General features: G+C 48.2%; 1 protein-coding gene across 3 annotated transcripts in view; it reads left to right on the top strand.

The window, feature by feature from the left end:
- LOC119387173 (adenylate cyclase type 5) overlaps window positions 1-27,658 on the top strand; it is a 179,115-nt gene that overhangs the window by 128,441 nt on the left and 23,016 nt on the right. For all 3 annotated transcript variants that reach the window (XM_037654484.2, XM_037654486.2, XM_037654485.2), the window contains 7 exons: window positions 814-972; window positions 1,316-1,558; window positions 3,330-3,486; window positions 23,239-23,336; window positions 24,506-24,590; window positions 27,128-27,256; window positions 27,387-27,494. In XM_037654484.2, coding sequence (XP_037510412.1) covers window positions 814-972; window positions 1,316-1,558; window positions 3,330-3,486; window positions 23,239-23,336; window positions 24,506-24,590; window positions 27,128-27,256; window positions 27,387-27,494 — 979 coding nt within the window. The remainder of the gene's footprint in view (window positions 1-813; window positions 973-1,315; window positions 1,559-3,329; window positions 3,487-23,238; window positions 23,337-24,505; window positions 24,591-27,127; window positions 27,257-27,386; window positions 27,495-27,658) is intronic.

Here is a 27,658-nt window from a genome sequence, read left to right on the forward strand (position 1 = left end):
ACTTCAGCAACGTCTGAAAGAAGCGGGATTTAGTGGCATCCGGTAGGGGCGCTGCGCTTATTCCCGTGTGTCGAGAAGCGTCCTTTGTACGCGTAGCGCTCTTAGTTTTTCTAACGTCTCCTTGTGCCCCTTCGCTACTACCTCCCTTCCCCTTCTCTCTCTCTCTCTCAGTGCATATATCGGATAGCCTGTACTTTCGTCTCTCCGTTCTGTCCTTGTCTCTTGAACGGATCGAGGCTTTAGCCCACGTATATATCATCCACAAGGGCTTTAAGCGCGTCAGAGCGATGAGTAGCAAAGTGAGTGAGTCGCCTTTTTATCTGTCTGTAGCGTTTAACCTTTCTCCGAGCACGATGAGAAATAAAATTACGCAAATGCTGAAGCTCGTAGATTATCTACCATATAAGCGAGTCAAGCTTTCTGGGCTATTTTGTCGCGGATGTTTCGCTCTTCTAGACCTCTGTGCATGGCCATGAATTCACTCCGTCTCTGCTGCCCGAATGTGTGTGTGTGCGTGCGTGCGTGCGTGCGTGTGTGTGTGTGTGTGTGTGTGTGTGTGTGTGTGTGTGTGTGTGTGTGTGTGTGTGTGTGTGTGCGTGTGTGTTGTTTGTGTGTGTGTGTTTAGTGATACAGGGGGGTGGGGGGCAATGTTCGTTTAGACCTGCTTCCTTACATAATTTTGTTGTCTGTCGCAAAATAGGACAGGTCACCGTCACCAGAGAAAATGCAAGGGAGCCTTTTACACTTGCATAACGGATCGTATAAGCGTCATGTTTGACGCCGTTTTGTTTCCATCCTCACGCGTCTCCGCAGACTCGTCCGAGATGTGACGGGCGTCAACGTCAACATGCGAGTCGGCATCCACACGGGTCGGGTCCACTGTGGCGTCCTCGGACTCAAAAAGTGGCAGTTCGACGTCTGGTCTAACGACGTCACTCTCGCCAACTACATGGAAGCCGGCGGTATTCCAGGGTGAGTAGATTCACTATTCACTGCAAAGTGACGCTCACAGCGTACCTTTATTTTGTCTTATCGCAACAGCTTCAAGCTGTTGCGATCACATAACATCACAACACGTCATATCATATCATATCATATCATATCATATCATATCATATCATATCATATCATATCATATCATATCATATCATATCATATCATATCATATCATATCAAATCAAATCATGTCATATCATGTCATATCATGTCATATCATATCATATCATATCATATCACATCATACTTTAATCTTCTTTCCTACTTTCGTTGGCTATATGAACAACAACAATAACAACATCAACAACTCTCATCGCAGGAGCGTGCACATCACCAAGGAGACACTACAGTTCCTAGGCGACGACTACGAGGTGATGCCGGGCGAAGGGGGCCAGCGGCACCCGTACCTGCGCGACCACAACATCGAGACGTACATCATCATTCCCAACGACAAGAAGCGCATGGCGCCGCCCGAGAACAACACGTCGGCGGCACTGCACGGGGTCGCCAAGGAGATACGCATCATGGGGCACGCGAACGCCAGGCGACATCTCAACATGGGGTAAGTGTAACGAGCACGCATGCGTGTTCTGCATTGTTATATATCGCATGAGCAATGTTTGTCCTCCTTGTTTCTTTTGTAATAAAGAATACAAGACGACGACGAAGCAGCCAAGCAAGAAAGCCACAGTGTCTGTGGCAGCCACGCTACCCGAGCCCGCGCTTGCCTGGATTTTGGCTGCTTGACGCTCGCAGTTCCGTGAAGTTTATGCGTCAGTTAATCCCGTGACACTCTATAAAAGTTCTTTATCCACGTTCCCTGCAACTTGTAGGCCACGGCAAATCAGTTTTGGGAAAATTATGGTTCGCTTCGATGATCATTAGACCTTTCTTGTCACTTCTGTCAAAGAGAACAGACGCACCTGGAAAGGAGGACGGCATATGTCATGTATACTGATGCCGCGCACACAAATGTTGAAGACGTTTAAAAAAAATATACATTAAAGGTTGTGGGGTGTAAGGGGGTTGGGGGGAGGGGGTCGTGAGTCAGGGCATCCGGACGTCATTCTGGATCAGCGCATGCGTAGAATGCATTCTTCTCGACCAAAGGCAGCGAACAATTGCTCTGTTTTTCCGTTTTTTTCTCTTCAGTCTAGAGCTCAGGGTCTGTATTCGCATATTATACTTTGTATGTAAGGGGCCCCCTATTTTCCAATCTTGAGAACTCCGCTAGACAGATGCTCTCAGTCATGAACTGTTGTCAAGGGCACTCGAACGCAAAAAGAAGCGAAATCACCCGAAGCTTTAACAAGCGGGATTATTCAGTCGTGCCCATTTTACTGCTGCGAGCTCCGAGGAATGTACTTGATATATGTCGACATATGTTAGAGAAAGCCGTCTAAGTGCGCGAGACAAGCTATCAGGCAGGGGCGTAGGTTGAAAAAACATCTGCTGCCACTGCTGCTTGTCAAGTGAAGTCTCGTAAAATCGAAAGCGCGCAATAAAGACATAATAAAAGCGAGGGGTCGTGGGGCGAACGAGGCGTAAGGTGCATGCGCTCTGTGTACGTCCTCCCATCCGTGCTTGCTTCCCTTCCAACCTTATTCGGGGATGTTTACATATTCCGCCGTGTTCCCTGGCTGTTTTCCCAGTAAGAAAAACAGTCTGCCAGATAGCATTTGCTCGGAAGCACCCCTACGAGTCAAGTTTTATATGCGGATGGGAGCACAAGGTTCTGAGATATATGTATACACAGGCGATCCTTATTTTGCTCTTCCTTCCAATTCAGTTTTTGCCCTTGCCGGTGACAAGTTCTCATAACAGCGAGTCATGGCGGCAGATTGGAATCCGTTGCCCGTACCTTCTTTCTAATTTTCTTTTCTTTCTTCTAGTTTCTATATCTCCGGCTTCTTACGCTCGCGGACACAACGAATCACCCGTATAACAAGGCATCCTGGCTTATCGATGCTGCCACGGCGCGCATCCACCTCCTCCGTTATTTGCGTTGGAATTTTCGCCACGCGAAGGAAGCGACAATTTATGCAGCAGCAATTCCTCGCGCCACGTGCACTACTTACGTCCCTGCCGCGACGATATTTGTACGGTTCACTTTGTTTGCTGGCCGATGCTTTCCTGACAGTGTACTGCGAGAGAGAGAGAGGGAGAGGGAAAAGAGGATTACGCTTAAAGTATAGTCTTCAGAGCGGGGTTGCATACGCTGTGCTGCATACGGAAGGATTGACGTGGATGATGATGCGTGCACATATATCGCGTACGTCGGGACGATGCCTATGGGTCGAATTATTCATGATCGCATTACGGTCTCCGCGCAGGCCCAAGGGCTACACGGTCGGCGAGAAGAAGAACTCGCAGGAGGAAGTGAACGACTACCTGTCGCACGCCATCGACGCCCACAGCATCGAGCAGCTTCGCGCCGAGCACTGCAAGAAGCTTACGCTCACTTTCCACAAGGCCGACGTCGAGGAGAAGGTGAGACGCCTCGTATCATCTGTGGATCGCTTTGCTGGTTGCGTAACCGGACGTGCTATCGATTGCACTTTCACGGTGCTTACTTGGATTCTCTCATTTCGGGATGTGGGAGCACGTGGCTGCGCGAATACATACCCCCAGCGGAACGATCAAAATAATTACAATAAAAAAAATCTCACCATCTCCCCGTAAAGGGAACCCTGAGTAGTACGCGAAGCAGCCATGAGTCGACTTAGATTTCTGTAAATGTTTTATTATCTTCATCAATGTTCATGGTCCTTCCATTCGAGGTTCCCCTGATGTTGTTGAAGTGTTGAAAGGCGGGCTAGTTGGTATAGGTTCATACTGAAATATCGGCAGCGCAAACTAACGGGACACAGAAGCTTGTTTGTGTTCCCCTTCTGTGTCCCGTTAGTTTGCGCTGCCAATATTTCAGTATCCCCTGATGTTGTTACTCGTCATATATGACTTTAAGCTCAGGGGAACGTTTCCCCTTTGTGGTCCGTAAAGTACAAAATTAATGGCTCTTGCTGCAAAGGTTGTAGCTTGAAGTTTGAGAATGCGATGTCAACGCGCCCGTTTCGCGAGCCCGCCGCTCCGGATCGGCTAGGGCACTGGCTACGCCGACGCGACACCGGGGGGACAGGCCTCGTTCACAAGCTGCTTTGCATCTAAGGGTACCTTACATGATTTATGGCGTAGTGGGTACCTTGCATGAATGACGATGATTTCTGGCGCAGTGGGTACCTTGGATGATTTACGCTAGAGCACGCGCTGCAGTGGAGCTAGCGCTCTACCGCACGTCCATACGCCAGGAAAACATTCCTGACACCATGCGCGAGCGCTCCTCTCGTGCCAACACTTCGCTCTCACTTCGTCTTCTCCTTTCTTCCATGCATCTAGTGGCACCTTTCTCTCAGGCAAACATTCTTCTCTGCACACCATGCGCGAGCTCTCCTCTCGTGCCAACACTTCGTTCTCTTCTTTCTTCCATACATCTAGTGGCCCGGGGGGACAGACCTCGTTCATAAGCTGCTTCGCATTAGGGTGCTTCGAAATCAGTCCGCCTCCCCTGGGAGCAGGGTGGTGGCAACCTTTGTAGAGTTGGGCGCTACATTGCGCCGAAGTCGTTGACGCGGACGCCGCCTCTTCTTAAGGTGAAGTGCAAGCATATTGTTACGGATCATCATCAGCCTGTCTACGCCCACTGCAGGGCAAAGGCCTCTCCCATGTTCCGCCAATCAACCCGGTCCTGTGCTTTCTGCTGCCACGTTATACCTGCAAACTTCTTAATCTCATCTACCCACCTAATTTTCTGTCTCCCCCTCCCGCGTTTGCCATCTCTTGGAATCCAGTCAGTTACCCTTAATGACCATCGGTTATCCTGCCGACGTGCTACGTGCCCGGCCCATATCCATTTGTTCTTCTTGATTTGAACTATCATGTCTTTAACCCCCGTTTGTTCCCTGACCCACTCTGCTCTCTTCCTGTCTATTAAGGTTACACCTATCATTTTCCTTTCCATCGCTCGCTGCGTCGTCCTCAATTTAAGTTGAACCCTCTTTGTAAGTCTCCAGGTTTCTGCTCCGTAGGTAAGTACCGGTAAGATGCAGCTGTTATATACCTTCCTCTTGAGGGATAGTGGTAGATTACCATTCATGATTTGATAATGCTTGTCGAATGAGCCCCAACCCATCCTTATTCTTCTAGTTATTTCACTCTCATGGTTGGGCTCCGCGGTTACTACCTGTCCTAAGTAGACGTACTCCTTTACAACTTCCAGTGTCTCGCCACCTATCGCAAAGCGCTGTTCTCTGCCAAGATTGTTCCACATTACTTTAGTTTTACGCATATTAATTTTCAGACCTACTCTTCTACTTTCCGTATCCAGTTCAGTAATCATGAGCTGTAATTCGTCTCCCGCGTTACTCATCAATGCAATGTCATCAGCGAATTGTTACGGATGATATGGGTTTATTTACAATGAGGTCGATGAAGCGGCAGGCAAAAGACAAGGGACGGTCCTATAAAGCCGATCACCAAATCCCTCGCGCTCGTTCTTCGCTCTTCTTTCGCGCTCTTCCAGCGCCGCGTTACATTTTCCTCGGGGCCAGGCGAAGCTCACCGAGCAAGTCAGAGGTCTCGCTGAGTGCAGGGCTTCAGTCGTGCAACATGGACAAGTTGCGTCTTGCGTGAACGGCGGTTGCCAGCTGTCACCTTTGCGATGACGTAGGTGACGTCGCTCAAACCTTTGACGACGACGAATGGACCGGTGTACTTAGAAAGAAGCTTTTGGCAAAGTCCCTGCTTTCTTACTGGTGTCCACAACCATACGAGGTCACCTGTTGCAAAGGTGACTGGCAAATGTCTTGCGTCGTAACGGGTCTTAGCACGGGAATGGGACGAGAGAGTTCTGAGCCGGGCCAGTCGACGTGCTTCTTCAGCGCGACACAAGGTCTGCGCGACGCTTGCGTTTTCGTTAGTCGAGAAAGGAAGCACGGTGTCGAGGAAACTTTGAGGATGGCGAGCGTAGAGCAGAAAGAAAGGTGTATAACCTGTTACTTCGTGTTTGGCGGTGTTAAAGGCATACGTTATGATACGTAGTACGGCATCCCAGTTCTTATGGTCCGCTGAGACATACATTGAAAGCATGTTTATGATGGTACGATTGGTGCGCTCAGTTAGCCCGTTGGTTTGCGGGTGGTAAGGCGTGGAATGCCGATAGTGGCACCCACAGAGCCGTAGTAGTTCTTCGGCAACGTCAGCGGTGAACTGCCGGCCACGATCACTTATTACCACACGGGGAGCTCCGTGACGGGGGATAATCGAATGCAGTAGGAACCAGGACACATCAGATGAGGTGGATGAAGCAAGTGCCATCGTCTCAGTGTAACGTGTTAGATAATCCACGCAGACGATAATCCAGCGGCGTCCGGTGGAAGACTTGGGGGAAAGGGCCGAGCAAATCTATGCCGACTTTTTCGAAAGGCGAAGTCGGTGGCGTAACTTGTTGCAGTGTACCTGCAGGAAGAGCAGTCGGTTGCTTGTGGCGTTGGCATACATCACAACTGGCGACGTAGTGCTTCGTCGTCTTCCATAGTCGAGGCCAGTAGAACCGCTGTCGAATGCGATGAAGCGTCCGAGCAAATCCAAGGTGCCCAGACGTAGTGTCGTCGTGCATTGCTCGGAACACCGCAAGGCGCAAGCGTTCTGGGACGACGAGAAGCAGTGGGGCACCATTACTTGGGTAATTCTTGCGGTACAAAATACCGTCACGAATCACAAATTGCGTTGCGTGTCGAGATCTATTGGTCGCATCAATAATTGGTCTCAGTGATGGGTCGCGCAGCTGCTCCTGACTGAAGATGTCCAGACTCGGAAAGTCCAAGGAGACCGTCGCAAGGTAATTGTCGAAATCGTCGTCATCGGTGCTTGTAGTTGGAGATGATAGACGAGATAAGCAATCGGCGTCGGCGTGGCATCGCCCACTCTTGTAGGCAACAGAAAAGTTATATTCCTGAAGCCGCAAGGACCAACGAGCCAACCGGCCAGCTGGGTCACGTAGTCAACAAGCCACCATAGGGGATGATGGTCGGTTACGATCTTGAAATGTCGGCCGTACAAATAAGGTCTGAACTTGTGTATGGCGAAAACAACTGCGAGGCATTCCAGTTCTGTTACAGTATAATTGCTTTCAGCCTTTGTCATAGCACGACTTGCATACGCAACGACTTGTTGGCGTCCGTCATGAAACTGGACGAGGACGGCACCAACGCCCACGCCACTTGCATCGGTATGCAGTTCTGTGAGTGCCTCTGGGTCGAAATGATGCAGAAGGGGCCCAGAAGTGAGCAAAAACTTCAACTGTTCGAAAACAGCCTCATGCTCAGCGGTCCACCGGTAGGGGGTGTCCTTTCGAAGCAAGTCTGTCAGTGGATGAGCTAGCTGGGCGAAATTTTTAATAAACCGGCGAAAATAAGAACAAAGGTTCAGGAAGCTACGACGGTCCTTCACCGTGTTTGGTGGCTTGAAGTTGCGGACTGAAGTGATCTTGTTGGGATCTGGTCGTATGCCGTCCTGGTCGACTAGATATCCAAGAACAACGGCTTGACGCTCACCGAAGTGGCACTTCTTGGAGTTTAAAATAACCCCAGCTTGTTTGATACAACTGAGAACAACGCTGAGCCGCTGGTTATGCTCGTGGAAACTCCTGCCGAAAATAATGACGTCATCGAGATAACACATACAAATCTCCCATTTGAGACCGCGAAGGATGGAGTCCATGAATCGCTCGAAGGTTGCTGGAGCGTTACGTAAGCCAAACGGCATAACGTTAAACTAAAATAAGCCGTCGGGCGTAACGAAAGCAGTCTTTTCTCTGTCAGACGGATGCATTGGTATCTGCCAGTCAGGGGCGTAGCCAGAAATTTTTTTCGGGGGGGGGGGGGGGGGGGGGGCTTCAACCATACTTTATGTATGTTCGTGCGTGCGTTTGTATGTGTGCGTGCCTATATACGCAAGCAAAACTGAAAAAATTTCGGGGGGGGGGAGTTGAACCCCCCCTTGGCTACGCCCCTGCTGCCAGTACCCAGACCTGAGGTCGACGGATGAAAAGTACGAGGCGGAGTGCAGGCAATCAACAGCATCGTCGATGCGTGGTAAAGGATACACGTCTTTCTTCGTGACGGCGTTAAGGCGGCGGTAGTCGACACAAATTCTCCATGAGTTGTCTTTCTTTTTGACGAGTATAACCGGAGCTGCCCAGGGGCTGCATGACTCCTGAATAACGCCCTTCTGCAGCATGTCGTTTACCTGTTCGGCGATCACTTTCCTTTCCGAAGGGGATACGCAGTAAGGCTTCTGGCGTATCGGTGTAGCATCTCCCGTGTTGATACGGTGGTGCATACGGGAGTTTGGCAGCGTAAAACAATGATCGCTTTGAGCAAAATCAAAGACTGGCGCGTACCTGGCGAGTACCTCTTGAAGAACATCCAGCTCAGTAGAAGACAGCGACTTGTCTATCACGCGCCGCAAGTCGGCTGAGTAGTCAGGCAAGGGTGGACGGATGTCTGGGGACCCTTCAACCGTCCGGACGTTAATTGTGGTCATCTCCTCAAACGTTCCCAATTTGAATCCGGCTGGCAGACAGACAGACTCTGCAGAAGCGTTGAATGTCCACAAGAGAGCACGTCCGTCGATAACTTGAATAAACGACCGAGGGACCAGCACATTCTTCTTAAGTGCGTTGGTATGATCTGGTTCCACTAGGCCGCTGCAGGATCGCAACAGGACACGAGAAGAGCACACGGGAATAAAAATGGCTGAATGACCAGGGATCAACGCATCTTCAGACAACGAAAGAACTTCGGCGGGTTGAGCCCGAAAATCGTCAATTACGGCAGTTGGCAACGTGCTTTGGAGAATAATTTCCCCAGTCCCACAGTCAAGTGTAGCGCCACATTCACGCAAGACGTCTATTCCTAAGATAACACTATGAGTCGCTTGCGCCAATACAATGAATTCTGCTCTGAAACTTTGTCCTCCAATCGTTACTAAAGCCGAACAAACACCAACGGGGCGCAACATTTCTCCTCCAACTCCACGAAAAGTTTCATTGCGATCCCACGCAAACATAACCTTATGTCCTAAAAAGTGATTTTTAAAATGAAGGCTCATCACCGAAATAGTCGCACCAGTATCTACAAGAGCTACAGTGTTTACACCGTCTATACACACACGCACTTTGTTCTTCAACATCACAGCAGAAGGAGGAATTGGCGAATCGGACCGTCCCGCGACCGCACCTCCATCGGTCGCACCTAAAGTCCCTAGGGAAAAATCTAGGGACTTTAGTCGCACCAGCTAGTTTCCCAGCTGGGGAGGAGAAGGCGACCGACGACGCAGGGACGCCCAACCGCGTGGTCGTCTCGAAGGTCTCGAAGGCGGCGTAAGGCTTCGCTCGGATGCTGGGGACTCGTCACGCAATCTGTTAGGCCACTGCTGTCGTAGAGGGCTAACGATAGATTGAGATGTCGAGGTTTCGTGTACACAAGCCAGGTATGCCGAGAAACGTGGCGCTCGTGGCTGGCGGCGACAGAAGCGCGAGATATGCCCTCGGAGGCCGCACGTGTAGCATATTGGCGCGTCACGGTTCAAATTAGTGGTAGCAGAGGTTCGCGGAGTTGGGTGGTACTCCGCAGGCGCACGTCGTGACGTCTCGTAGTAGTCTGCAGGCGGACGTTGTGGTGTCAGGGGATATTCCGCAGCAGCACGATGGGGTGGTGACATCCGGCGGCGACCGTGACTTGTCGGGAGCGATCGGAAGCTCGTGCTGGAGTGCGCCTCTTCAGATTGTGGTCGATACTCGATGCGACGCTCTCGCTTCCAGAAGGATGGTGGTTCGGGAAACTCGTCGAATGCGCATTTATAGCCAGCCTCTGCTCCCTGAAGCCGTGCTAGCTCTTCTTGAACTACTCGACGCACGATCAGAGGGAGGTCTTCGCAGGCGGCGACGTCCATACTTGCAACCGTAGGGACGTTGTCCAAGCGCCTGAACTTCGGCAAAATTCGTCGGGTCTTCAGTGCCTCGAATGCCCGACATTGCTGCCTAAACTCGGAAGGTGTGTTCAGGTTTTCCTTTGTAATTAAAAAGCTATAAACATCTTCAGCGATGCCCTTTAACAGATGTCCGACCTTGTCTTCGTCGGACATGTTCGTGTTCACAATGCCACAAAGCTCCTCAATGTACGTCGTACACGTTTCGCCGGGCAATTGTGCTCTACGTGCGAGTGTCTGTTCAGCCTTCCTTTTCTTGGAACTTGTGTCCCCAAAGCAGTCCTTCAGTTCCTCAACAAAGGTCGGCCAAGTGGTCAGCACGTGTTCATGGTTCTCGAACCAAAGCAGAGCGGTCCCGGCGAGGAAGAATGCCACGTTCACGAGCTTCGCCGACGTACTCCATTCGTGATAGCGGCTCACTCTTTCGTAGTGCTTTAACCAATCGTCTTCATCGGTCGGTGCCCAGTAGCTAGGTTGTTTTGGTCGTTGGCTGCCTTACTCCGTGACACCGGTTGGTGCGTGGGCGTTGCCGGCCGACGTGCCTTCGCGGGCGTCGGTCATGTCTGTGTGTTCCGGAGGTAGTCCAGCTAGGCGTCGGCTTCTTCGAAGGTCGTCTGCGACAGTGTTGTCCAGGGCGTCGGTTACCCCGCACCAGTCCACCAAAACTGTTACGGATGATATGGGTTTATTTACAATGAGGTCAATGAAGCGGCAGGCAAAAGACAAGGGACGGTCATTGTTGTTGTTGTTGTTGACCTCTCCTCATGGCACATACCCAATGGAGGGGATCGGCCGTGTAGATAGTGAATTCGTCCTATATTTTCTGCATGTTGTGACTCCTTGTTACGCTATTTGTTTTGAATTAAAGTGCCAATTATGAGTAATGAAAAATTTAATGCTCATTGAATTTAGCAAGATATTCTTTTACTCGTAATGATGTATTCCTGAACAGCAAGGAAAACATCCCTGTGGCTGTACCCCAGGGTAGTGGCCCCAAAAGAAAGAAGAATGGGTTCCGATAATTCCAGGCCCAGTTTTCGAAGAGGTGGTACAAGCATTCGTTTCCTGAATGTGTTGAACCGGCGACATGATATGAAAAAATGACTAATCGTTTCTTCCTGATTACAGAAGAGGCACAGAGATGAGTTCACTAAACCTGATCGATGGAAGTAAGAATTCAGGGAAGTAACGTGGCAACGAATTTTTGTTATGGCAACTTCCGATGATGCCGATCACCAAATCCCTCGCGCTCGTTCTTCTTCTTCGTTCTTCTTTCGCGCTCTTCCAGCGCCGCATTACAATATGACAGACACGAGCGTGAAAGCGCAGAAATAAAACCAACTCGGACATTACGGCATATTCAAGGCGTCTGCCATAGCGTGCGTCTGCGTGCTCCGAAACAACATGGCGGTTCTGTCGGAGTTGTTGCCACCCTAAATCTTGCCTACACGTACCCCTTGATCCTATTACTAGACAGCTTCGCCTTTATAATAGCGCTCCCAGCAAGTATAGCCCTTCTTAACGTGACTTTATAAACTGTAAGCTAACCTCTTCGCAGCAGCTGCCTCAACTCGCTATAGGCCATCGCACGTTTACAATGGGATGTAATATCTATGTATAGGATCACCCGCCTCGGTAGCTTAGCACGTAAGGTGTCCCGCTGCTGTCTGTACTCGGGGGCGCGGGTTCGATTCCCAGACTCGGCGAGCGAAATTCCCGGAGGGGGGGGGCGAAATGAAAGAACCCTTAGATTTAGGCGCACGTTAAACAATCCCAGGTGCTCGAAATCAATCCGAAATCGCCCACCACGGAGTGCCTCATCATATAGTGGTTTTGGCACGTAAAACTCCAGCAGCTATGATTATTAATATACATAGGATCGCAATAAGACCGGTAGTTGGGCCGTTTGGTACGTTAACATATTTAGTGCAGCGTGAAAGGCGAAAACGGAGGAGCAGAAAGGACAGGGTGGAATAGTGGATACTTTATGCATGCCAAGTTTTCAAACAGTCGCGCGTTGTGATCACCTGCGCGTCACGGTGTCCTATATTAATAATAAACAATTTTGTATCACGTGGACAGCTCTACAAGATCACATGGATTTCTCTAGGCGTGTCCTATAAGTCGCGAGTTCGCATAATGCTGTTTGTGGTATTCAGTTGAGTCGAGAGAGTAAAATACTAACTTGAACCTGGGGCCTTTCTTGCGGAATACCCACTTTTGCAGTGTGGCCACTGCGGCCGAAATTGAATTCTGAAAACTCCGATCAATTATCCGATGCATTGGAGTATTCGAGTACCCCTGGTTACCTTACGGCTGGAGCTTGGCGAGTTTTGAATTTCGGCATCCTTCGAGCATCGCGATAAACGCGGGTTTTATATATCAGTTACGTACATTTTAACTCTGTCTCGTCTTCATTGAACATCGTGGACGCGCACGCAGTTGCGCATGCGTCTTGCTGCGACGGTGCTCCGTCACACTTCCCCGATGCTCTCCTTGGGGACGGCGCGCACCGACATTCAATCAATCTTCTTGAAGCAGTGCATCTTCTGGGCGTCGTTGCATAGGTCTGTAGAAGGCACTATGGCGTGCTACGAAAGCGTGGAGAGTCGAAAACGCTTCTTATAAATCTCGAGACATTCGAATAGTCGTAAGTACAAGCAAACAACGACTGCGCAATTCGACAAAATACGGTGGCCACGCGCTGTGCTCTCTTTGGACTATTGACTCGAGTGGAATATACACGCAGAAAGATGTTAAAGAGCGTGCAAACGGCGTCGCATGATTTCTGCTATGCACGAAAAGCATATAATTACGCAGTTATAAGAAATCTTTCTCCTGGCCAAAGTACCTATGTTAATTATATAGTTGGGTAAATAGTACGCCGGTATCTGATTTAACAAACAAATAAATGTTAATAATTGAAGGGTCAATACGCTGGCACACTCGCTATCGCTACCGAAGTATATATATATATATATATATATATATATATATATATATATATATATATATATATATATATATATATATATATATATATATATATATATATATATATATATATTGTAAGTTGCCATGCTGTCATTCATTGTCCACGCGATAACAATTCGGACTGTTCGTATCAATTGATTTGCTTAATGACATGTCACCAAATTATTTGCCGTGGCTTCTAACTTCTTCACTGCGAGCATTAAAGTGCAAATATGTATCAGTTAAGAAAGAAATGATGTCAAATTGTTTTTATTTTAATTATGATGTTTATTTAGTTTCTCTGAGAAAGTTCTTCACGCCACTTATATTTGCTGCTTCTCTTGCAGATCTGCTGTAGCTTGCGTGAAATATCATTTCTCTGATTTTTCTGCCGAACTTCCTTGAGGAATGTAGCCCCAGCCACCCTGTGGTTCACGTTAGCTACATGTAACTTCGCATTTGAAGATGTAAATAATCCTTGAAATCAGTTCCTTTAACATAAACGCACAGAGCTGCTTTGAAAGCATTGAGGTTGCAATTCGAAGCTTATTTTCCCGAGTAATCAATCACTTTTTTTTATTATGTTGGCTGAGTCAGCGAGATTGCGTTTTCCGATCATACCGAGAAACTTTCGGTACTCCCTTGTTAGCTGGTATCGACTATCACCTACGCGGTTAGCCTTCTCAATATGTAGGCTAAACATATTCAGCGCCGATCGCCTTAATAACGGTTGCAATTATAGATCCGTTGTTCGATCACTTCCAAGAAACCGCTCCAACCACTACAACCGCAGTATGTTCGATAAAGAACATTGGCTCTCTAACGTCGTTCAGAATCGCAGTCGGGAAGACCGTTGATGACCTCTTCAATCGATTATCGAAAGACTGATTGTACACGGCCCACGAAGAGAATTGATTTTGAGCAAGCAAGAGAAAACCACCATTTGAAAGCTACGGAAGTAACGCGGAATAATTTTCTTGGGAGGTTTGGCGGTTATAACGAAGTTGTATATGTACGACTAGATGTGAAGAAGCTGCTTATTTTTACTCGATACGACCGTTTTCTGTTCTATATATCGAGTGTAATTTTAATTATGCGGAAAACTATGCAGCTCATTCGATCAGCGTTCCGAATAATTTAGGATACCGAGCCTCGGTGTAATTACGTCTGACCTTTACTCGCTTCCTGCTTTGTAGCGCTCTAGCTTTTCTTGCGGCTCTTACATTTCATTTCATTAAGCCGTGGTACGGTTGCAAAGGAAAACCGCTTGTATGCCAGCTCGCCGAGAATGAGAATCGCTGTATGTTTCAGAGGAAAGAAGACGCACCATATGGTGCGCCGTATAATTCTTTCGCGATTAGCGTGCAAAGTGATTAGCGGTTGAAAGTGCGCGGTGCTGGCCATCGTGAACTTTATCGTCGCCCACGGCGGGCGCGAATCGTCGACCTTTACCTTGAGGTACCACCACAGCGGGAAACCGCAAAATTGACACTACATTTCGACTGTTGAGAACTAGTTATAAAATGCAGCCGGGAAGTAAAGTTCGGCTCTTCACCACAACACATCCTTAACACGCCTTGTCCAAACAAAAATGACCCGTATATTTCTATTCAAGTTCAATCACTAATTGATATTTTTAAAAGAAATTTGTTAGTAACAGCGCACCACTTTTCAACTTTCCAATTCTAATTCCCCTACGGCACGGTTCAGGTGTCCGCAGTGCAATATGCATTTTCCCATTTTACTGATATACTACTACTACTACTACTACTACTACTACTACTACTACTACTACTACTACTACTACTACTACTACTACCACCACCACCACCACCACCACCACCACCAGTCCACCACCACCACCACCACCACGACCAAAACTCTATATTTTGAGGGTGCACACGGATTACTGTTAATGCTTGCTGTTCCGGTGGTGCAGTTTGGCAGTGGTATATAAACAGTGCAGCCAAGTGCTAGATCTGGCCACAGGAAATGGCGTCACTTTTCAAAGGTTCTATGTTGTGCAGCCTTTAATTAAGGGCTCCTTGTGTGAGCCTGTAGTCTTCGTTCCTTGGTGCGTGCAGTCATCGCCGTCGTCGTAAAATGAACATCTTGCTCGGATTCACCTATTCAAATACACGAGACAGACAGACAATGAACATTATTTGATCCTCAGGAGCTTCCGCTGGGGCTCCTATTGGGGAGCCACGGAAACCGACGAGAGAGAGAGAGAGCAACTTTATTAAAAAAAAAAGGTCCGGCGAGTTCTTCGGGGATTTGGGCTGATATCCCCACCTAGGCGTCAGCCACGAGCCCTTGAGCTCTGGCGGCTGCCTCGGCCCGCTGGACGGCCCAGAGTTGGTCATCGAGGGCGAAGCTGAGCAGTGCAGTCTCCCAGCGCGTTCGGTTCGAGGCTGCGTCTCCGTCTGGTACCCCACCTCTGTCACACTCCCATAACATGTGTTCCAGGGTAGCCCTGGCCTCGCAAAACTTGCATCTTGCCGAATAAAGCTCTGGGTAACAGAGATTCAAGATCGCTGGGCTCGGAAACGTTCTGGTCTGCAGCTGTCGCCACGTGACCGCCTGCTTCTTGTTCAGTTTTTGGTGTGGTGGCGGAAATTTGCACCTGGCCAATCTGTAATGTTGTGTTATTTCTCGAAAACTAGTGAGGCGATCCTCCCACTCCCACTCCCCGCCCGACGTCGCGGCCGAGGCGGCGGCGGTGTTGACGGTGGCGGCTCGGTCCGTAAGCCCTCGAGCCGCCCCGTGCGCCGCCTCATTGCCGGCGAGCGAAGTGGTGTGTGCGGGTGCCCATAAGATGTAAACGTCCCTATTCTCGGTTTTGCCCGCAAGCAGAATTCGTAACGCCTCGGGGGAGACGCGGCCGTTGGCAAAGTTGCGGACTGCGGTCTGGGAGTCGCTAATTACCACTTCGGCCGTGGTGGTGGCCACCGCGAGCGCGATAGCCACTTCCTCCGCTGTCTCCACGTGCTCAGTGCGTACCGTGACGCTTGTCTTGCAAGCGTTCTCATGATCTATTACTTCGGCCACGAAGCCGCGCCTGCGTGCGTATCTGGCCGCGTCCACGAACACCGCATCTCTACAGTTGCCATACTTCTTCTGTATGTCCTGTGCTCTCTTTTCCCTCCGACCCCTGTGGTATTCGGGATGCATGTTCTTCGGCAAGGGAAGAACGACCAATTTATCCCTGACGTTGCTTGGTACGTCGAGTTTGACACCGTGCTGAGCGTGATACCCTATTCCTAACCTCTCTAGTATGTATCTGCCCGTCGGGCTCTTGGAAAGGCGTTCGTACTGCGCTATGTTCTGTGCCTCTATCAATTCTCCCAGCGTGTTGTGTAGACCCAGATCTAGTAACGTACTCGTGCTCGTGTTGATCGGTAGCCCTATGGCCTGTTTGTAAGCCTTCCTGATTAAGCATTCCATCTTTGTCTTCTCCGCGACCTGCCACTTGAGGTAGGGTGCCACGTACGTTATTCGGCTCATTACGAAGGCCTGAACTAGTCTGATCATATTGCACTCTTTCATCCCGCTGTGTCGGTTGGCTATGCGTCTCAGTAACCTGATGGTCTGAGCGACCGCGCCTTCCAGTCTTCTGATGGTCTCGCCGTTGTGGCCGTTTGCCGCGATGTGTAAGCCCAGAACGCGTATGTTATCTACCCTGGGCACGGGTCGCCCGTCGGACGTGCTTAGTCGTATGTCGCTACTGGGATCCTTATCATTCATCGAGCCGTTCGGCTTGCGGCCTCTTCGCGTGGGTTTGTAAACTAAAAGTTCGGATTTTTCCGCTGAGCAGCTCAGGCCGGTGTTCTTTAAGTATTGCTCAACAGTCTCGATCGCACGCTGTAACGTCTGTTCTATGTGCCCGTCGCAGCCCTCCGTAACCCACAACGTAATGTCGTCGGCGTAAAGGCTGTGATTGAGCCCTTCGATTTCTTGTAGCTTGGCTGGCAACCCCACGAGAGCTATGTTAAAAAGCATGGGCGATATGACCGATCCCTGTGGTGTACCGGCGCTACCCAACTCTATTTTCTCGGAAGTAAGCTCCCCGAAAGTGAGCTTGGCCTTTCTATTCGTGAGAAAATCTCGAACGTAGTTGTACGTTCGTTCGCCGAGGCCGAGTTCCTGCATTTTGGCCAGTACCGTTGCGTGCGTTACGTTATCAAAGGCCTTCTTCAGGTCCAGGCCAAGTATGGCCTTGGTGGACCTGGTTGGGCTATCAATCACCTGGTGTTTTATCTGTAGCATCGCGTCCTGCGTAGAGAGGTTTCGCCTGAACCCCAACATCGTGTGGGGAAGCAGGTTGCGGTCCTCGAGGTAGTTGGTCAGCCTTGTGAGGACCACGTGCTCCAATACCTTTCCCAGGCATGAAGTCAGCGAGATCGGTCTGAGGTTCTCTAGCTGCAGTCGCTTACCCGGCTTCGGTATCAGCACGATGTGCGCAGTCTTCCATTGTTGTGGTAGCCGCCCGGTTTCCCAGCACGCGTTGACGTACTCCGTGAGTTTCGTTATCGATTTATCGTCGAGATTCCTGAGTGTTTTGTTTGTGATACCGTCGGGCCCGGGCGCCGATTTAGTGTTTAGCTTCTGTAACACTGCCCTGATCTCTGACTCGCCGATCGGTCTGTCTAGGTCTTCGTTGACTGCGCCTCCGTAATCAGGATGCGTGTCCGATTGGGCAGAACTAATGTACCGTTCCGTGATCTCCCGTAAGATGTCCTGTTCGGAGCCTTTGTACGCATGTATAATTCTGTTGACGTTCTGTCTGTATGCGGTTTTCGTCTCCTCCGGATCTAACAGGTACCTAAGCAAGTTCCACGTCTTGGCGAACCCTAGCTGGTTCTCCATGTTACTGCAGGTACTTTCCCACTGTTGCTTACACAGCTGCTGCGCGTGACTCTCAATATCCCTGTTTAGCTTTGCTATCTTCTTTCTAAGCGATCTGTTGTGCCTTTGCCTTTTCCATCTTTCTTGCAAACTGCGCTTGGCCTCCCACATGTGTAGGAGTCTGCTATCTACGACTTCGAGTTCCGCCTTCGGCGGGACCAATCGCGTCGCCGCGGCAACGTCCCGTTTCAACGAGTCGGTCCATTCGCCAATATCGTCAATTGCTTCCTCCGATTCTTTCGACTCTCTTATGTTTCTGAACTTGTCCCACTCGACCAATTTGACCTGTTTACCTCTAGTCTTGCATGGTCCCGCCCTGACTTTAATCTCTATTATGATATGATCACTACCCAGATCCTGCTGCGTGTTCATCCAATGTGAATCGGCAATGTTTTTCGTAAAAGTTAAGTCTGGTGTGGTATCTACGCTAACGCTGTTACCTCGCCGCGTTGGGAAGGAGGGATCGGTAATGAGGGTCAGCCCTTCTTGCTGCGCGTCGAGCCACAGGTTCCTACCTTTGACGTTTTCGAATTTGTAGCCCCACGCGGTGTGTTGAGCGTTAAAGTCCCCAGCAATGAGGATCGCCCGTTTGCCCGCTATGGCGATCGTTTTCCGAATTAGCGTGCCGAATTTTTGTTTGCGTCGCGGACTGCTGTAGACGTTGAGAACAAAAGGCTGCTAGCGACCTTCCGAGTTGGTATGATTTCTAATAAAATGTGCTCGATTCCCTTAATTTCTGTATCGTGTTGGACGGCCGTTAGACTTCGTCTGACCAGTGTGGTAACGGCCGATGCTTCCCCCGTGGCGTCCCTGTAGGGCCTGTAGCCCGATAATTTTGCCTTCCCGTTAGTTTCTTGTAATATTATAATGTCTGGATTTTCTTTGTTGATCAGATATTGCTGTAAATGACATCTTTTCCTAGTGTACCCTCTGCAATTCCACTGCCAGATAGTGTACGTGTTGTGTCTATCCATGGTGGTATTACGGTTTTCCGGCGATCTCGGTTGTCTCTGTTACCGCAGGCCTGCTGTAAGGTTTTGCAGTCGTTTTAATGGGACCGCAACTGCTTGCTTGCGAGCCTCTGGTAGGCAGACTGACTGCCATCGATAACTTCGCTTCAAGCTCCCCCACGCGCGCTTGCATGGTGCCTAACTGCTGCTGTATCTGCTGTTGCATTGTGGCGAACTGCTGTTGCATTAATTTAGTCATCTGACCGAACATGTCCTCCATTTTCTTTTCAAGTCCTTTCTTATCTTCTTCCATTCGAAGTTCTAGCTCTTCCTGCAGTCTTTTTGTCTTACTCTCTGGCCTATGTGTTCTCTTTTCACTGCAGTCCGGATCTACTTCTATAGCCCTTCGTTTTGTGGGTACAGTCTCCTCTTCCCCACTTTCGATTATTTCCCCTGTAACTTCGGCGATTTGTGCTACGTGTGTGGTGACTTTGCCTGCGCTTTTCAGTCTAGCGTTTTCTTCTTTAAGAACGTTAATCTCGTCCCTAAGTTTAGCATTGTCTTTAGTAAGCTGCATAAGCATTTGCTTAATCTGCGCTAACTCTTTGTTAGTCTCGGTATTGGCGTTGGAGGGAGCAGCCTCGACCTTCGCGCGTCCGCCGGAGACGGTATCTGCCCAGCTCACCTCGAACAGTCCGGGGTGTCCGCTGCCGGCCTGTCCTCCCTCTTTCTGCATCGGTGTGTTGCCAGTCCTGGAGGTCGACTTGCTCCGGGCTCTGGGTCCGGAACTGGCCCTCGGCTGGGATGAGTCACCCTGCTTGCGGGTTCTCGACCGGGAGCGGGTGTGGGAGCGGGAACGCGAGCGAGACCGATGCTCGCGTCCGTCGTTCAACGCTGCGGTGTCGTCGACGCGCTTTTCGTTCTCCGTGCGTCGTTCGCTCGAGGCGTTTTCTTGTAGCTTTCTCTCCCATTGTCGCTTCTTAACCAAGTACGGGGTCTTAAACCTGGCCTTGCATTTCCTGTCGCCAGTCGGATGGTCCCTGCCGCAGAGGAGACACTTAGGCTCACATCGATGATCGGCGGTGGGTTCGGCGCTGCCACATCCACGACACCTTTTCACTTGCGGCTGTGGGCAGACGTCCGATCTGTGTCCTAGTCCTCCGCACGCGTAACACGTCTCATATTGCTTCTTGTACAGTACGCATCGGTACTCACAGCTCCTGTAGTACACGTAGCGCGGTACGTACGTGCCCTGGAACACAATGATCGCGTGATTGGTGCGACCCATTCTCTTGGCGTGTAATATGCCGGGGTTCCTCTCGTTTACGAGGCTCTTTTCAATGTCTTCGGGGGTATCGTAGTCCGGTATCCCTCGGATGATTCCTTTCGATGTATCTTCCGGCGCCGTCATGTACGCGGTGACTTCATATGTTCTGTCTCCCATGCGGAAGTCTTTCATCGCACAGTATTTATCTGCTCTTTCGAGCACGGGCGTACTCACTACAACGATGTTCTGCCTCTCGTTGATGCGAATGGAGTCCTTCACCACTTCTTCGGGCTTCAGCCCAGTTGCTCTCAGTATGCAGTCGCCTATCTGGGCAACGCTGTATCCAGCTGTGTTAAAGCCGTCCTTCGGTCGGATAATGACCTTGATGTCTTCTTTTGGCAAGTGTGGCTTCTTGGGTGCCGCGTTCATCCTCTGTATGTTCCTAGACGCTCGTCTTTTAAGGTCATCCGCGTCTGCTGACCTGGCGTCCCCTTGCCTCTCTGGTTTAATGTCCGCGTCGGACGCCCGGTTCTTCTTGTTACGTGCATGTATCGTTTTCCAGCCTTGTTCTTCTTGAATTTCGTTTGCAGAGATGTCTTCTCCTTCCACTTGTTCGACCTCCATCACGTAAAGATGCGAGGCGAGTCAGGGGACGTGCACTCCCCTCGTTGAGGCTTGAGCTCCGGCCACGGTTGCGGCGGGAGTAACGGCGTCGCCTAGTCGTGCGTTGGGGTTAGCACTGCCGTCGGTGTGGCACCAACAAAAAGTAGCTTTAGCGGCCAAAAATGGCTCACCTGAATAAACTGTAGGTGTTGGTGAGGTTCGGTGACCTTCCTAGATCGTTGGTGATAATTTCACTCTCCAGAAGTGCGTATTTTCGCCGCTATCATTGAAACTTGGCGGAGCTCATAAGAAGTGCGTCCGCTGTCTTCGAACCCCTAGCGGCGATCCGAAACCGACGAGAAATATAAAATATTTTTGCCCGGCGACCACTGCACCGACCTTGATGATGTTTACTGTATCGAAAGAAAAGAAAGTTCAAATAATGTATGAAGCAGACATTTTTATTTAAGTTGTAGATTTTGTTATATGCATTGTTGAAAATTGCAAGGTTCCAGGAAACTGCTATATCGTGTTTCCAGCATTGTAACTCGGTATTATAAGGCTATATCACAATTTTGTTAACTGCAGCGATAATTCATCAAAAGTAAATAATATCGATGTGTTATACACTACTGCGAAATATGCCAGCAATCTGTGAGTGCGACTTCTGCGAAACCTTTCTTAAATTCCAACAAGTTAGCGTAAGCTGTAAATTCCTTTGTAAAAGTTGTCCGCTTTAAATACTACAGCAAGCGCAGTTGACAAAATTGCGATATCTGTTTTAAGGTACGGGAGTTAGGTATCTGTATAAGCTTCATGTTCCAAATTTTGTGAAACTTGTCAGCTTTCGAAACTTTCGGCAAAAAATAAAAACAAAGACAACAGCTCAGGCTCTGTAAATAGGCATCCATAATGCATAGCGTACTACCTGTAGTGACTAGAACTTAATTTTTTTTTCTCAGATGCCACGTATTTCATTCAAATTAAGGAAGGGGATGTCGCATGAAAGCTTATCTGCGTTTCACACGCACTAGAAAAGGCGACATCGGACTTTGTCCCGACCTCAGGCTTCCTCTAAGCTTAAAATACGCGAAGGCATACATTAGTCTCTCTTTCGCTCCCGCTTTTCCTGCTTGGTCCATCGCGAAGCCACTGGCGTCTCCTGAACCCCACTCTATCGGACACATTAATTATCGAGCGCTTGACAATACGCTACCGTCGCATATTGAGGAAAGAAATGTGAGCAGCTTGATGTACGAGTAAGTATAGGCTCATCTCAGCGAATTGTGCGCAAGGGCAAAGAGAAGACACTGCCTTTTTTAACCTTACAAAAAAAAAAAAACGGCCACGTTCAACAGCGACGCGGGCCGCGGGCGATTGCTTGTTGCTGTGCTCTTTTTCTCTCAGCCATGCTACACTTTAAGCAACTTGCTGCTTTTTGCCTTGGTTTCCTTTCCTGCCGAACTCGTTCTGTGATATTGTCTTGTATACGAGGACCTCACGTGGTATTCGTGTTTTGGCATTGCTTTTCGTTCTTATAATCTATTGTATATATATTTCCTCCAATTCCGTGCAACTGCGCAAGCGCTTGCACACACAGATGAACTTGTTGCTTTAGCAGCTCTTGTTATTAAAAGTGCTGTTGTCCGGTATCTGCGGAAAGTGTCTTTATTGTATTATCTACCCAGATGATGTGCGCCTTGAAAGAAGCGAAGGCTAGCTACAATTAGATCTGAGGCTTAGACACAGTAATCGGCAATTTAAAATATCGCACACGCACGTTCCCCACTCTGAAATTCCTCTGGCGGTATTTAAAATAGCTCCAGGGGCGTATGATAGTGCGTTATCTTTCCTTGGTGAGCGAAATCTTCGCCAGTTGCGGACTGTTCATAGTTATTACAGAGCAAAGTTTATCGTATCATGCACTATCGCGCCTAAATTTCATATTTTGTTCTATTGTGAATGTTTTCATTACCTATACTCTTCCATAAAGGCAACCGCCATGGTATAGTCTAGTGGTTGTGGTGCTCAACTACGGACCCGAAGGTCGCGGGATTGAATCCCGACCGTAGCCGCCGCATATCAATTGAGGCAAAATGCTAGAGGCCCGTGTGCTTATATTTAGGTGCACGTTAAAGAACCCCGAATGGTCCAAATTTCCGGAGCCCTTCACTGCGAGCGTCTCTTATAATCATGTGGTGGTTTTGGAACGTAAAAGCCCCACAATTATTGTTTTTATCTTGCACATTACTTTTCTGTCGTACAGCTTACGATTTTTTGAGCAGCCGGCTCTCATTACAAGAGTCAACCAAACAGTAAATAAAAAGCTATCCAGAGTAACGTTTTACAGCGGACTCCTCGGCTGTCGTGTGCTGATAGAAATAAAAGGTGGAGCTGTACTATGTTGTAATGAAATGAAATTGAAATGCGTTTCTCATGGTTGTGTCACGTGACACTATTTCTCCCTCGTCCCTTCTTTCCCCCTCTCCCTCGCAGTACATGAAAGAGCCGGACCCGATGCTGGGCATATACATCGTGTGCGCGGAAGTTGTGTTGGTGTTCATATTTATCATACACATGATCATCCTGGACTTGTGAGTATACCTCAAAGCATATCTTCCTTTTTATATTTATTTTCTTCCGTCTCGTCTTGTGTGCACACTAGCGTGGGGTGATAAAGTGATCGTTATTCTGGCAGGAAGGTTTAGGTCTCCGCATGTCGTTGAAGATTTCTCATATACGTCAGAATTTGAAGTTGCTTGCTATGCGGTTGTGCTCGAATGTGTACCGCCAAATTCTGTGCACATAACAACGCGATAACTAAAAAAAAAACAAAAAACAAAAGATACGGACCGATTTTTAGACGGTGCTTGTGATTTGCAGTTTTTAAAAAATTGTAACAAGCAGCGTAAACGTATTTGGTGTTACTGTCGATTTTTCCGAATAGCATGTGCTTTCCTGCTTTATGAATAATCAAGTTTTGTTAATTATATAAAGCCAAACTACATGGAGAACACAACCGAAGAAAAAAATACCCATGCCAGCGTTCGAAGACGTGGCCTGCCTGGTTGTATTCGTAAAGTGCAGTTGCGCAATATCATTGTGAAAGTGGCTGGCGCAGATATTCATAATCACAGTGCTCGGTTGGCACGCTCAATATCGCTATAGATGTAGTATTATATATAATTTGCTAAGTTGCCATGCTGTCATTCACTCTGCACATTATCAGAATTCTAAGTTTTGGTCTTGATTGATTGATTGATTGATTGATTGATTGATTGATTGATTGATTGATTGATTGATTGATTGATTGATTGATTTGAAGTTATAGCTTTCTGGAGATGCGCTGGTGACCTCTCCACATAGCAAACTTTTAGCACCCAGGTTATTGACACACGTTGCACAGTTTATGAATACACCCGCACTACAACGAGGGTTAATCGGGCGAGCTGTAAAAAGAAAACATGATCGAAATGTGTTTATTCAACGGTAAAAGCGACCGGCCGTATTTTCTTTAGTGTCTCAAAGGTTCAATGAAACAACCTTGTGGCTGTTAGAATTTGTCTTATTTGCAAAGCTAATCTTCAACACTCGTGTTCCCCGCTGTGTCAACACACGGGTATAAGTACCCCGTGGTAAAATATGCTATTAGTATGCGCAGGATTCACTTGTCGTTAGAAAAACAAGTCGGCCGCTCGTCGTTCGTTCAACTCTCGCTGACGTCAACGGTCTTTTTTTTCCTTTGTAACTTTCTTTTCTACAGATCGTGGATCCGGGTATTTATCCAGATAGGAGGAATCGCCCTTATAATTATGGTTATATGTATCATCCTGTGCCTGCATCTAGAGGTAAGAACTATATCTCACTATGCGTCGTTTTTTTTTTTCTTTCTTTACTACGGACGAGAATCGTGGTCAGATGCCCCACATGAAAGAACGGGCTAACCGAAAATATTAGCATTGGCAAAATACCGAAAACAAACAAAAATAAGTTACTGTCAATAGTTCATAACGTTAAAAAGAAACACTGTGATATCGCGCTCTTAGTTCACGAAGAATAAAAGAAAGTTATAAGACTACAATAACAACGCCAGCATACTCAAAACTCCCAATTCGCGTCTAAGATGCGGTGATGACGCCGTTATACAAAGTATAAAGTGAAGCCTTTTTTTTCTCTCTCTCTCTCTCAAAATGGCCAAGGCAGCCAAGGCTTGTTTTGATTTTCACATAAAGCGCCGTTTTAAATACATATAACGCCTATATATACTTGAAACCTTGAGCTTTGTAAGTTGACCTTTGGAATGCCGCCTCTGCGCTCCATTTTTTTTAACGGCTTGCATGTATAGTGCAATGCTTCGCCAGCTCTGTAGTGCAAGGTCACGACATTTCATCTGTAGCATTTCTCATGAAGGGCGGCGAGTGGTTCGAAACAGCACTGCGTCCAGTTAAACATTGGCAAGTTGCTTTTATTGCAATTCCATGCCGAAAATTTCATTGTTATTTTCTTTTAAGTTGTGTCGCTGCTTACTTTCCCGACCTCGTGCGCCATTGAAGCACATCAATGTATAACGGCGTGCAGGTTAACCGATCTAATTACTTCGCTGTCACGATAGCGCGAAAAAAAAGCGTAAGCCATATTGTCACATACAGCACGTGTCAATCTAAATCGCCAATGTTCCTTTTTAGGGGCGAAGCTCCTCTTAGTCTAACCTTGTCACGTCTCCGTTGTCCGGCGTAACCACCTTTGCAAACTGCCCACTACTTTGTCTTTGCAAACATCCCACTACGATCTATCACCGATCCATTACTTCACCGACCATAAAGCCATTATAATGAAGGGGGAACGGAAGCCACCTTTGCAAACTGCCCACTACTTCGTCTTTGCAAACATCCCACTACGACCCATCACCTATCCATCACTTCACCGACCATAAAGCCGTTATAATGAAGGAGGAACGGAAGCCACGTCTAGCTACCACTTACGATTAATAAAATTTCTTGTATAAATATATACAGTGTTTGTCACGTCTTTGATGATGTACTGGGCTATCGCTTTGATTACTACTGGGCGAAACCACTGAAGATTTCACGGTGTAACCATGATTGCTTCGGGAGCTTCGCCCAAGCTCTTCATCATACAGCCCGTGTCAATATAAATCGCCAATGTTCCTTTTTTTTTTTTGTCATGATGTCGAATCAAACCAATTCAACACTATGATGGGTATAAGGCTTCAATGCTGAGGCCGGGTCAGATTCTCCTAGATAGTGTCCAGACCTGCGCATCACGTGACGCGACGTCGTCTAAGAAGGTCAACCCTTTCATTGCCAATCATACGTGCGCTTTGCAAAAAACCTAAATGAACGCGTCAAACGTCACTGAAATTGCGCTTTTTGTTTCACTGGTCGGCCATATATGGACGACGTCGCTAAAGTTCGCACTACAATATGAGGCGCATCAATATATCTCTGTTCATAATTGGCCTATAGGATATTGATCTGCTACTCCGCTATCGTCGCGCCTGTCATAATGGTAGAACGGTGGACGCGTTCTAACCGCATATATCTGTGCCTCATACATATACAAGTGGCTGTTGTAAATCTTATAGCCTGCGTTGCTTTGTTGCGTTTTCTTGTAGAAGATAGTTTACATCTCGGTGTTCTCCGCTGACAAATGTACAAGTATACAAACTAGGTCACAGTAGAGGCCTTAGAATTCGATAAAAGTTCCTGTTTCCGAGCGAAGTTAGACTGCTCCGGCATTATCGTATCAATTCGTAAAGCACCACGTCATAGCGCGGGCACACGGTTTCGGTGCGGTGAGCTTTCTGCGTACCACGTATTATTCAGGACATTACTCTGACCGCGGTCGTTTCGCGCGTGTTTGAACAAGCGGCGCGCATTCGATTCGTCCGAGCCGAGCTCGTCCGTTTTGCCCACGGGGGAATTTATGACGGCGCCGTAAATAGCACTCGGTCGACATGCGGCGCCGCGGCCTTGCGTCTGCGTTTGTTCTGCGCGAAAGCGTGTTTTGGCCGGCCCACTGCAACACAGCGTCGAGTTCATCTTTATAAAGTATTTATCCTCGTTTTTCGGAACGTGTTGCACACATGAATGATGCATACGCATTTAACTATAGCTTGGTTATGAGTGGAATCGTCAACGTCTGTCTTAACATACGTTGCACGGATAGTTGGCAGATACGTGCGCATATATACGTACTATATGTGTATTTTCTCGCTTCGATAACCTGCTTATTTTTTGTTTAACTCAGCTATATAAAATATGACATTCTTCATAAAGTGAAGGAATAGCGTCATGCGAGTAATCTGTTCTGACTGTGTTTAATTTACTCTTCCAAGTATTGATTCTTTTTCAATTCGTTTCAGCTTTTCACAGCTGTGATTCCTTCCAAGTGTTACAAGATTTCCGAGAAACTCACGGGAAACAGACTGCATAGCCAAGTTATTTCAATTGTGATCTTAATCATTGTGTACGTCTGCTGCATGACATCGGCGGTGAGTGTTCTTTTATTTACGGAGCCAGATCGTTATTACGAAATTTTACTACGCGGCACACTTAGCCGCGAAGTGACGTGGCTACGAGATTTTTTTTTTTTTGAATACTTGATTGTTTGCTCTCTTACAGATCATGCCCGAATCTGAGGACGTCGCGTCGTGCTGGTACTACGACGACAATTTTACGATGATAGCGAACGTAACGTGTATGCAAGAGAACTACGTGAACGTGCCTGAGGTGAGAGCCACGCAACACTGCCGCGATGTCCCCTTAATGGAACTTCCCGCACTGCAGCACCGAAATGATGGGCGTATTTCGCACCGACGACGTCGTGTGGGTAGTGTCGAAACGTTCGTGTATAAGCAGAGAAAGGAATACAGTTTAATTGGTGCATTGTGTCC

The sequence above is a fragment of the Rhipicephalus sanguineus genome, chromosome 3, assembly GCF_013339695.2.
Source record: "Rhipicephalus sanguineus isolate Rsan-2018 chromosome 3, BIME_Rsan_1.4, whole genome shotgun sequence".
NCBI classification, from domain to species: Eukaryota; Metazoa; Arthropoda; class Arachnida; order Ixodida; family Ixodidae; genus Rhipicephalus; species Rhipicephalus sanguineus.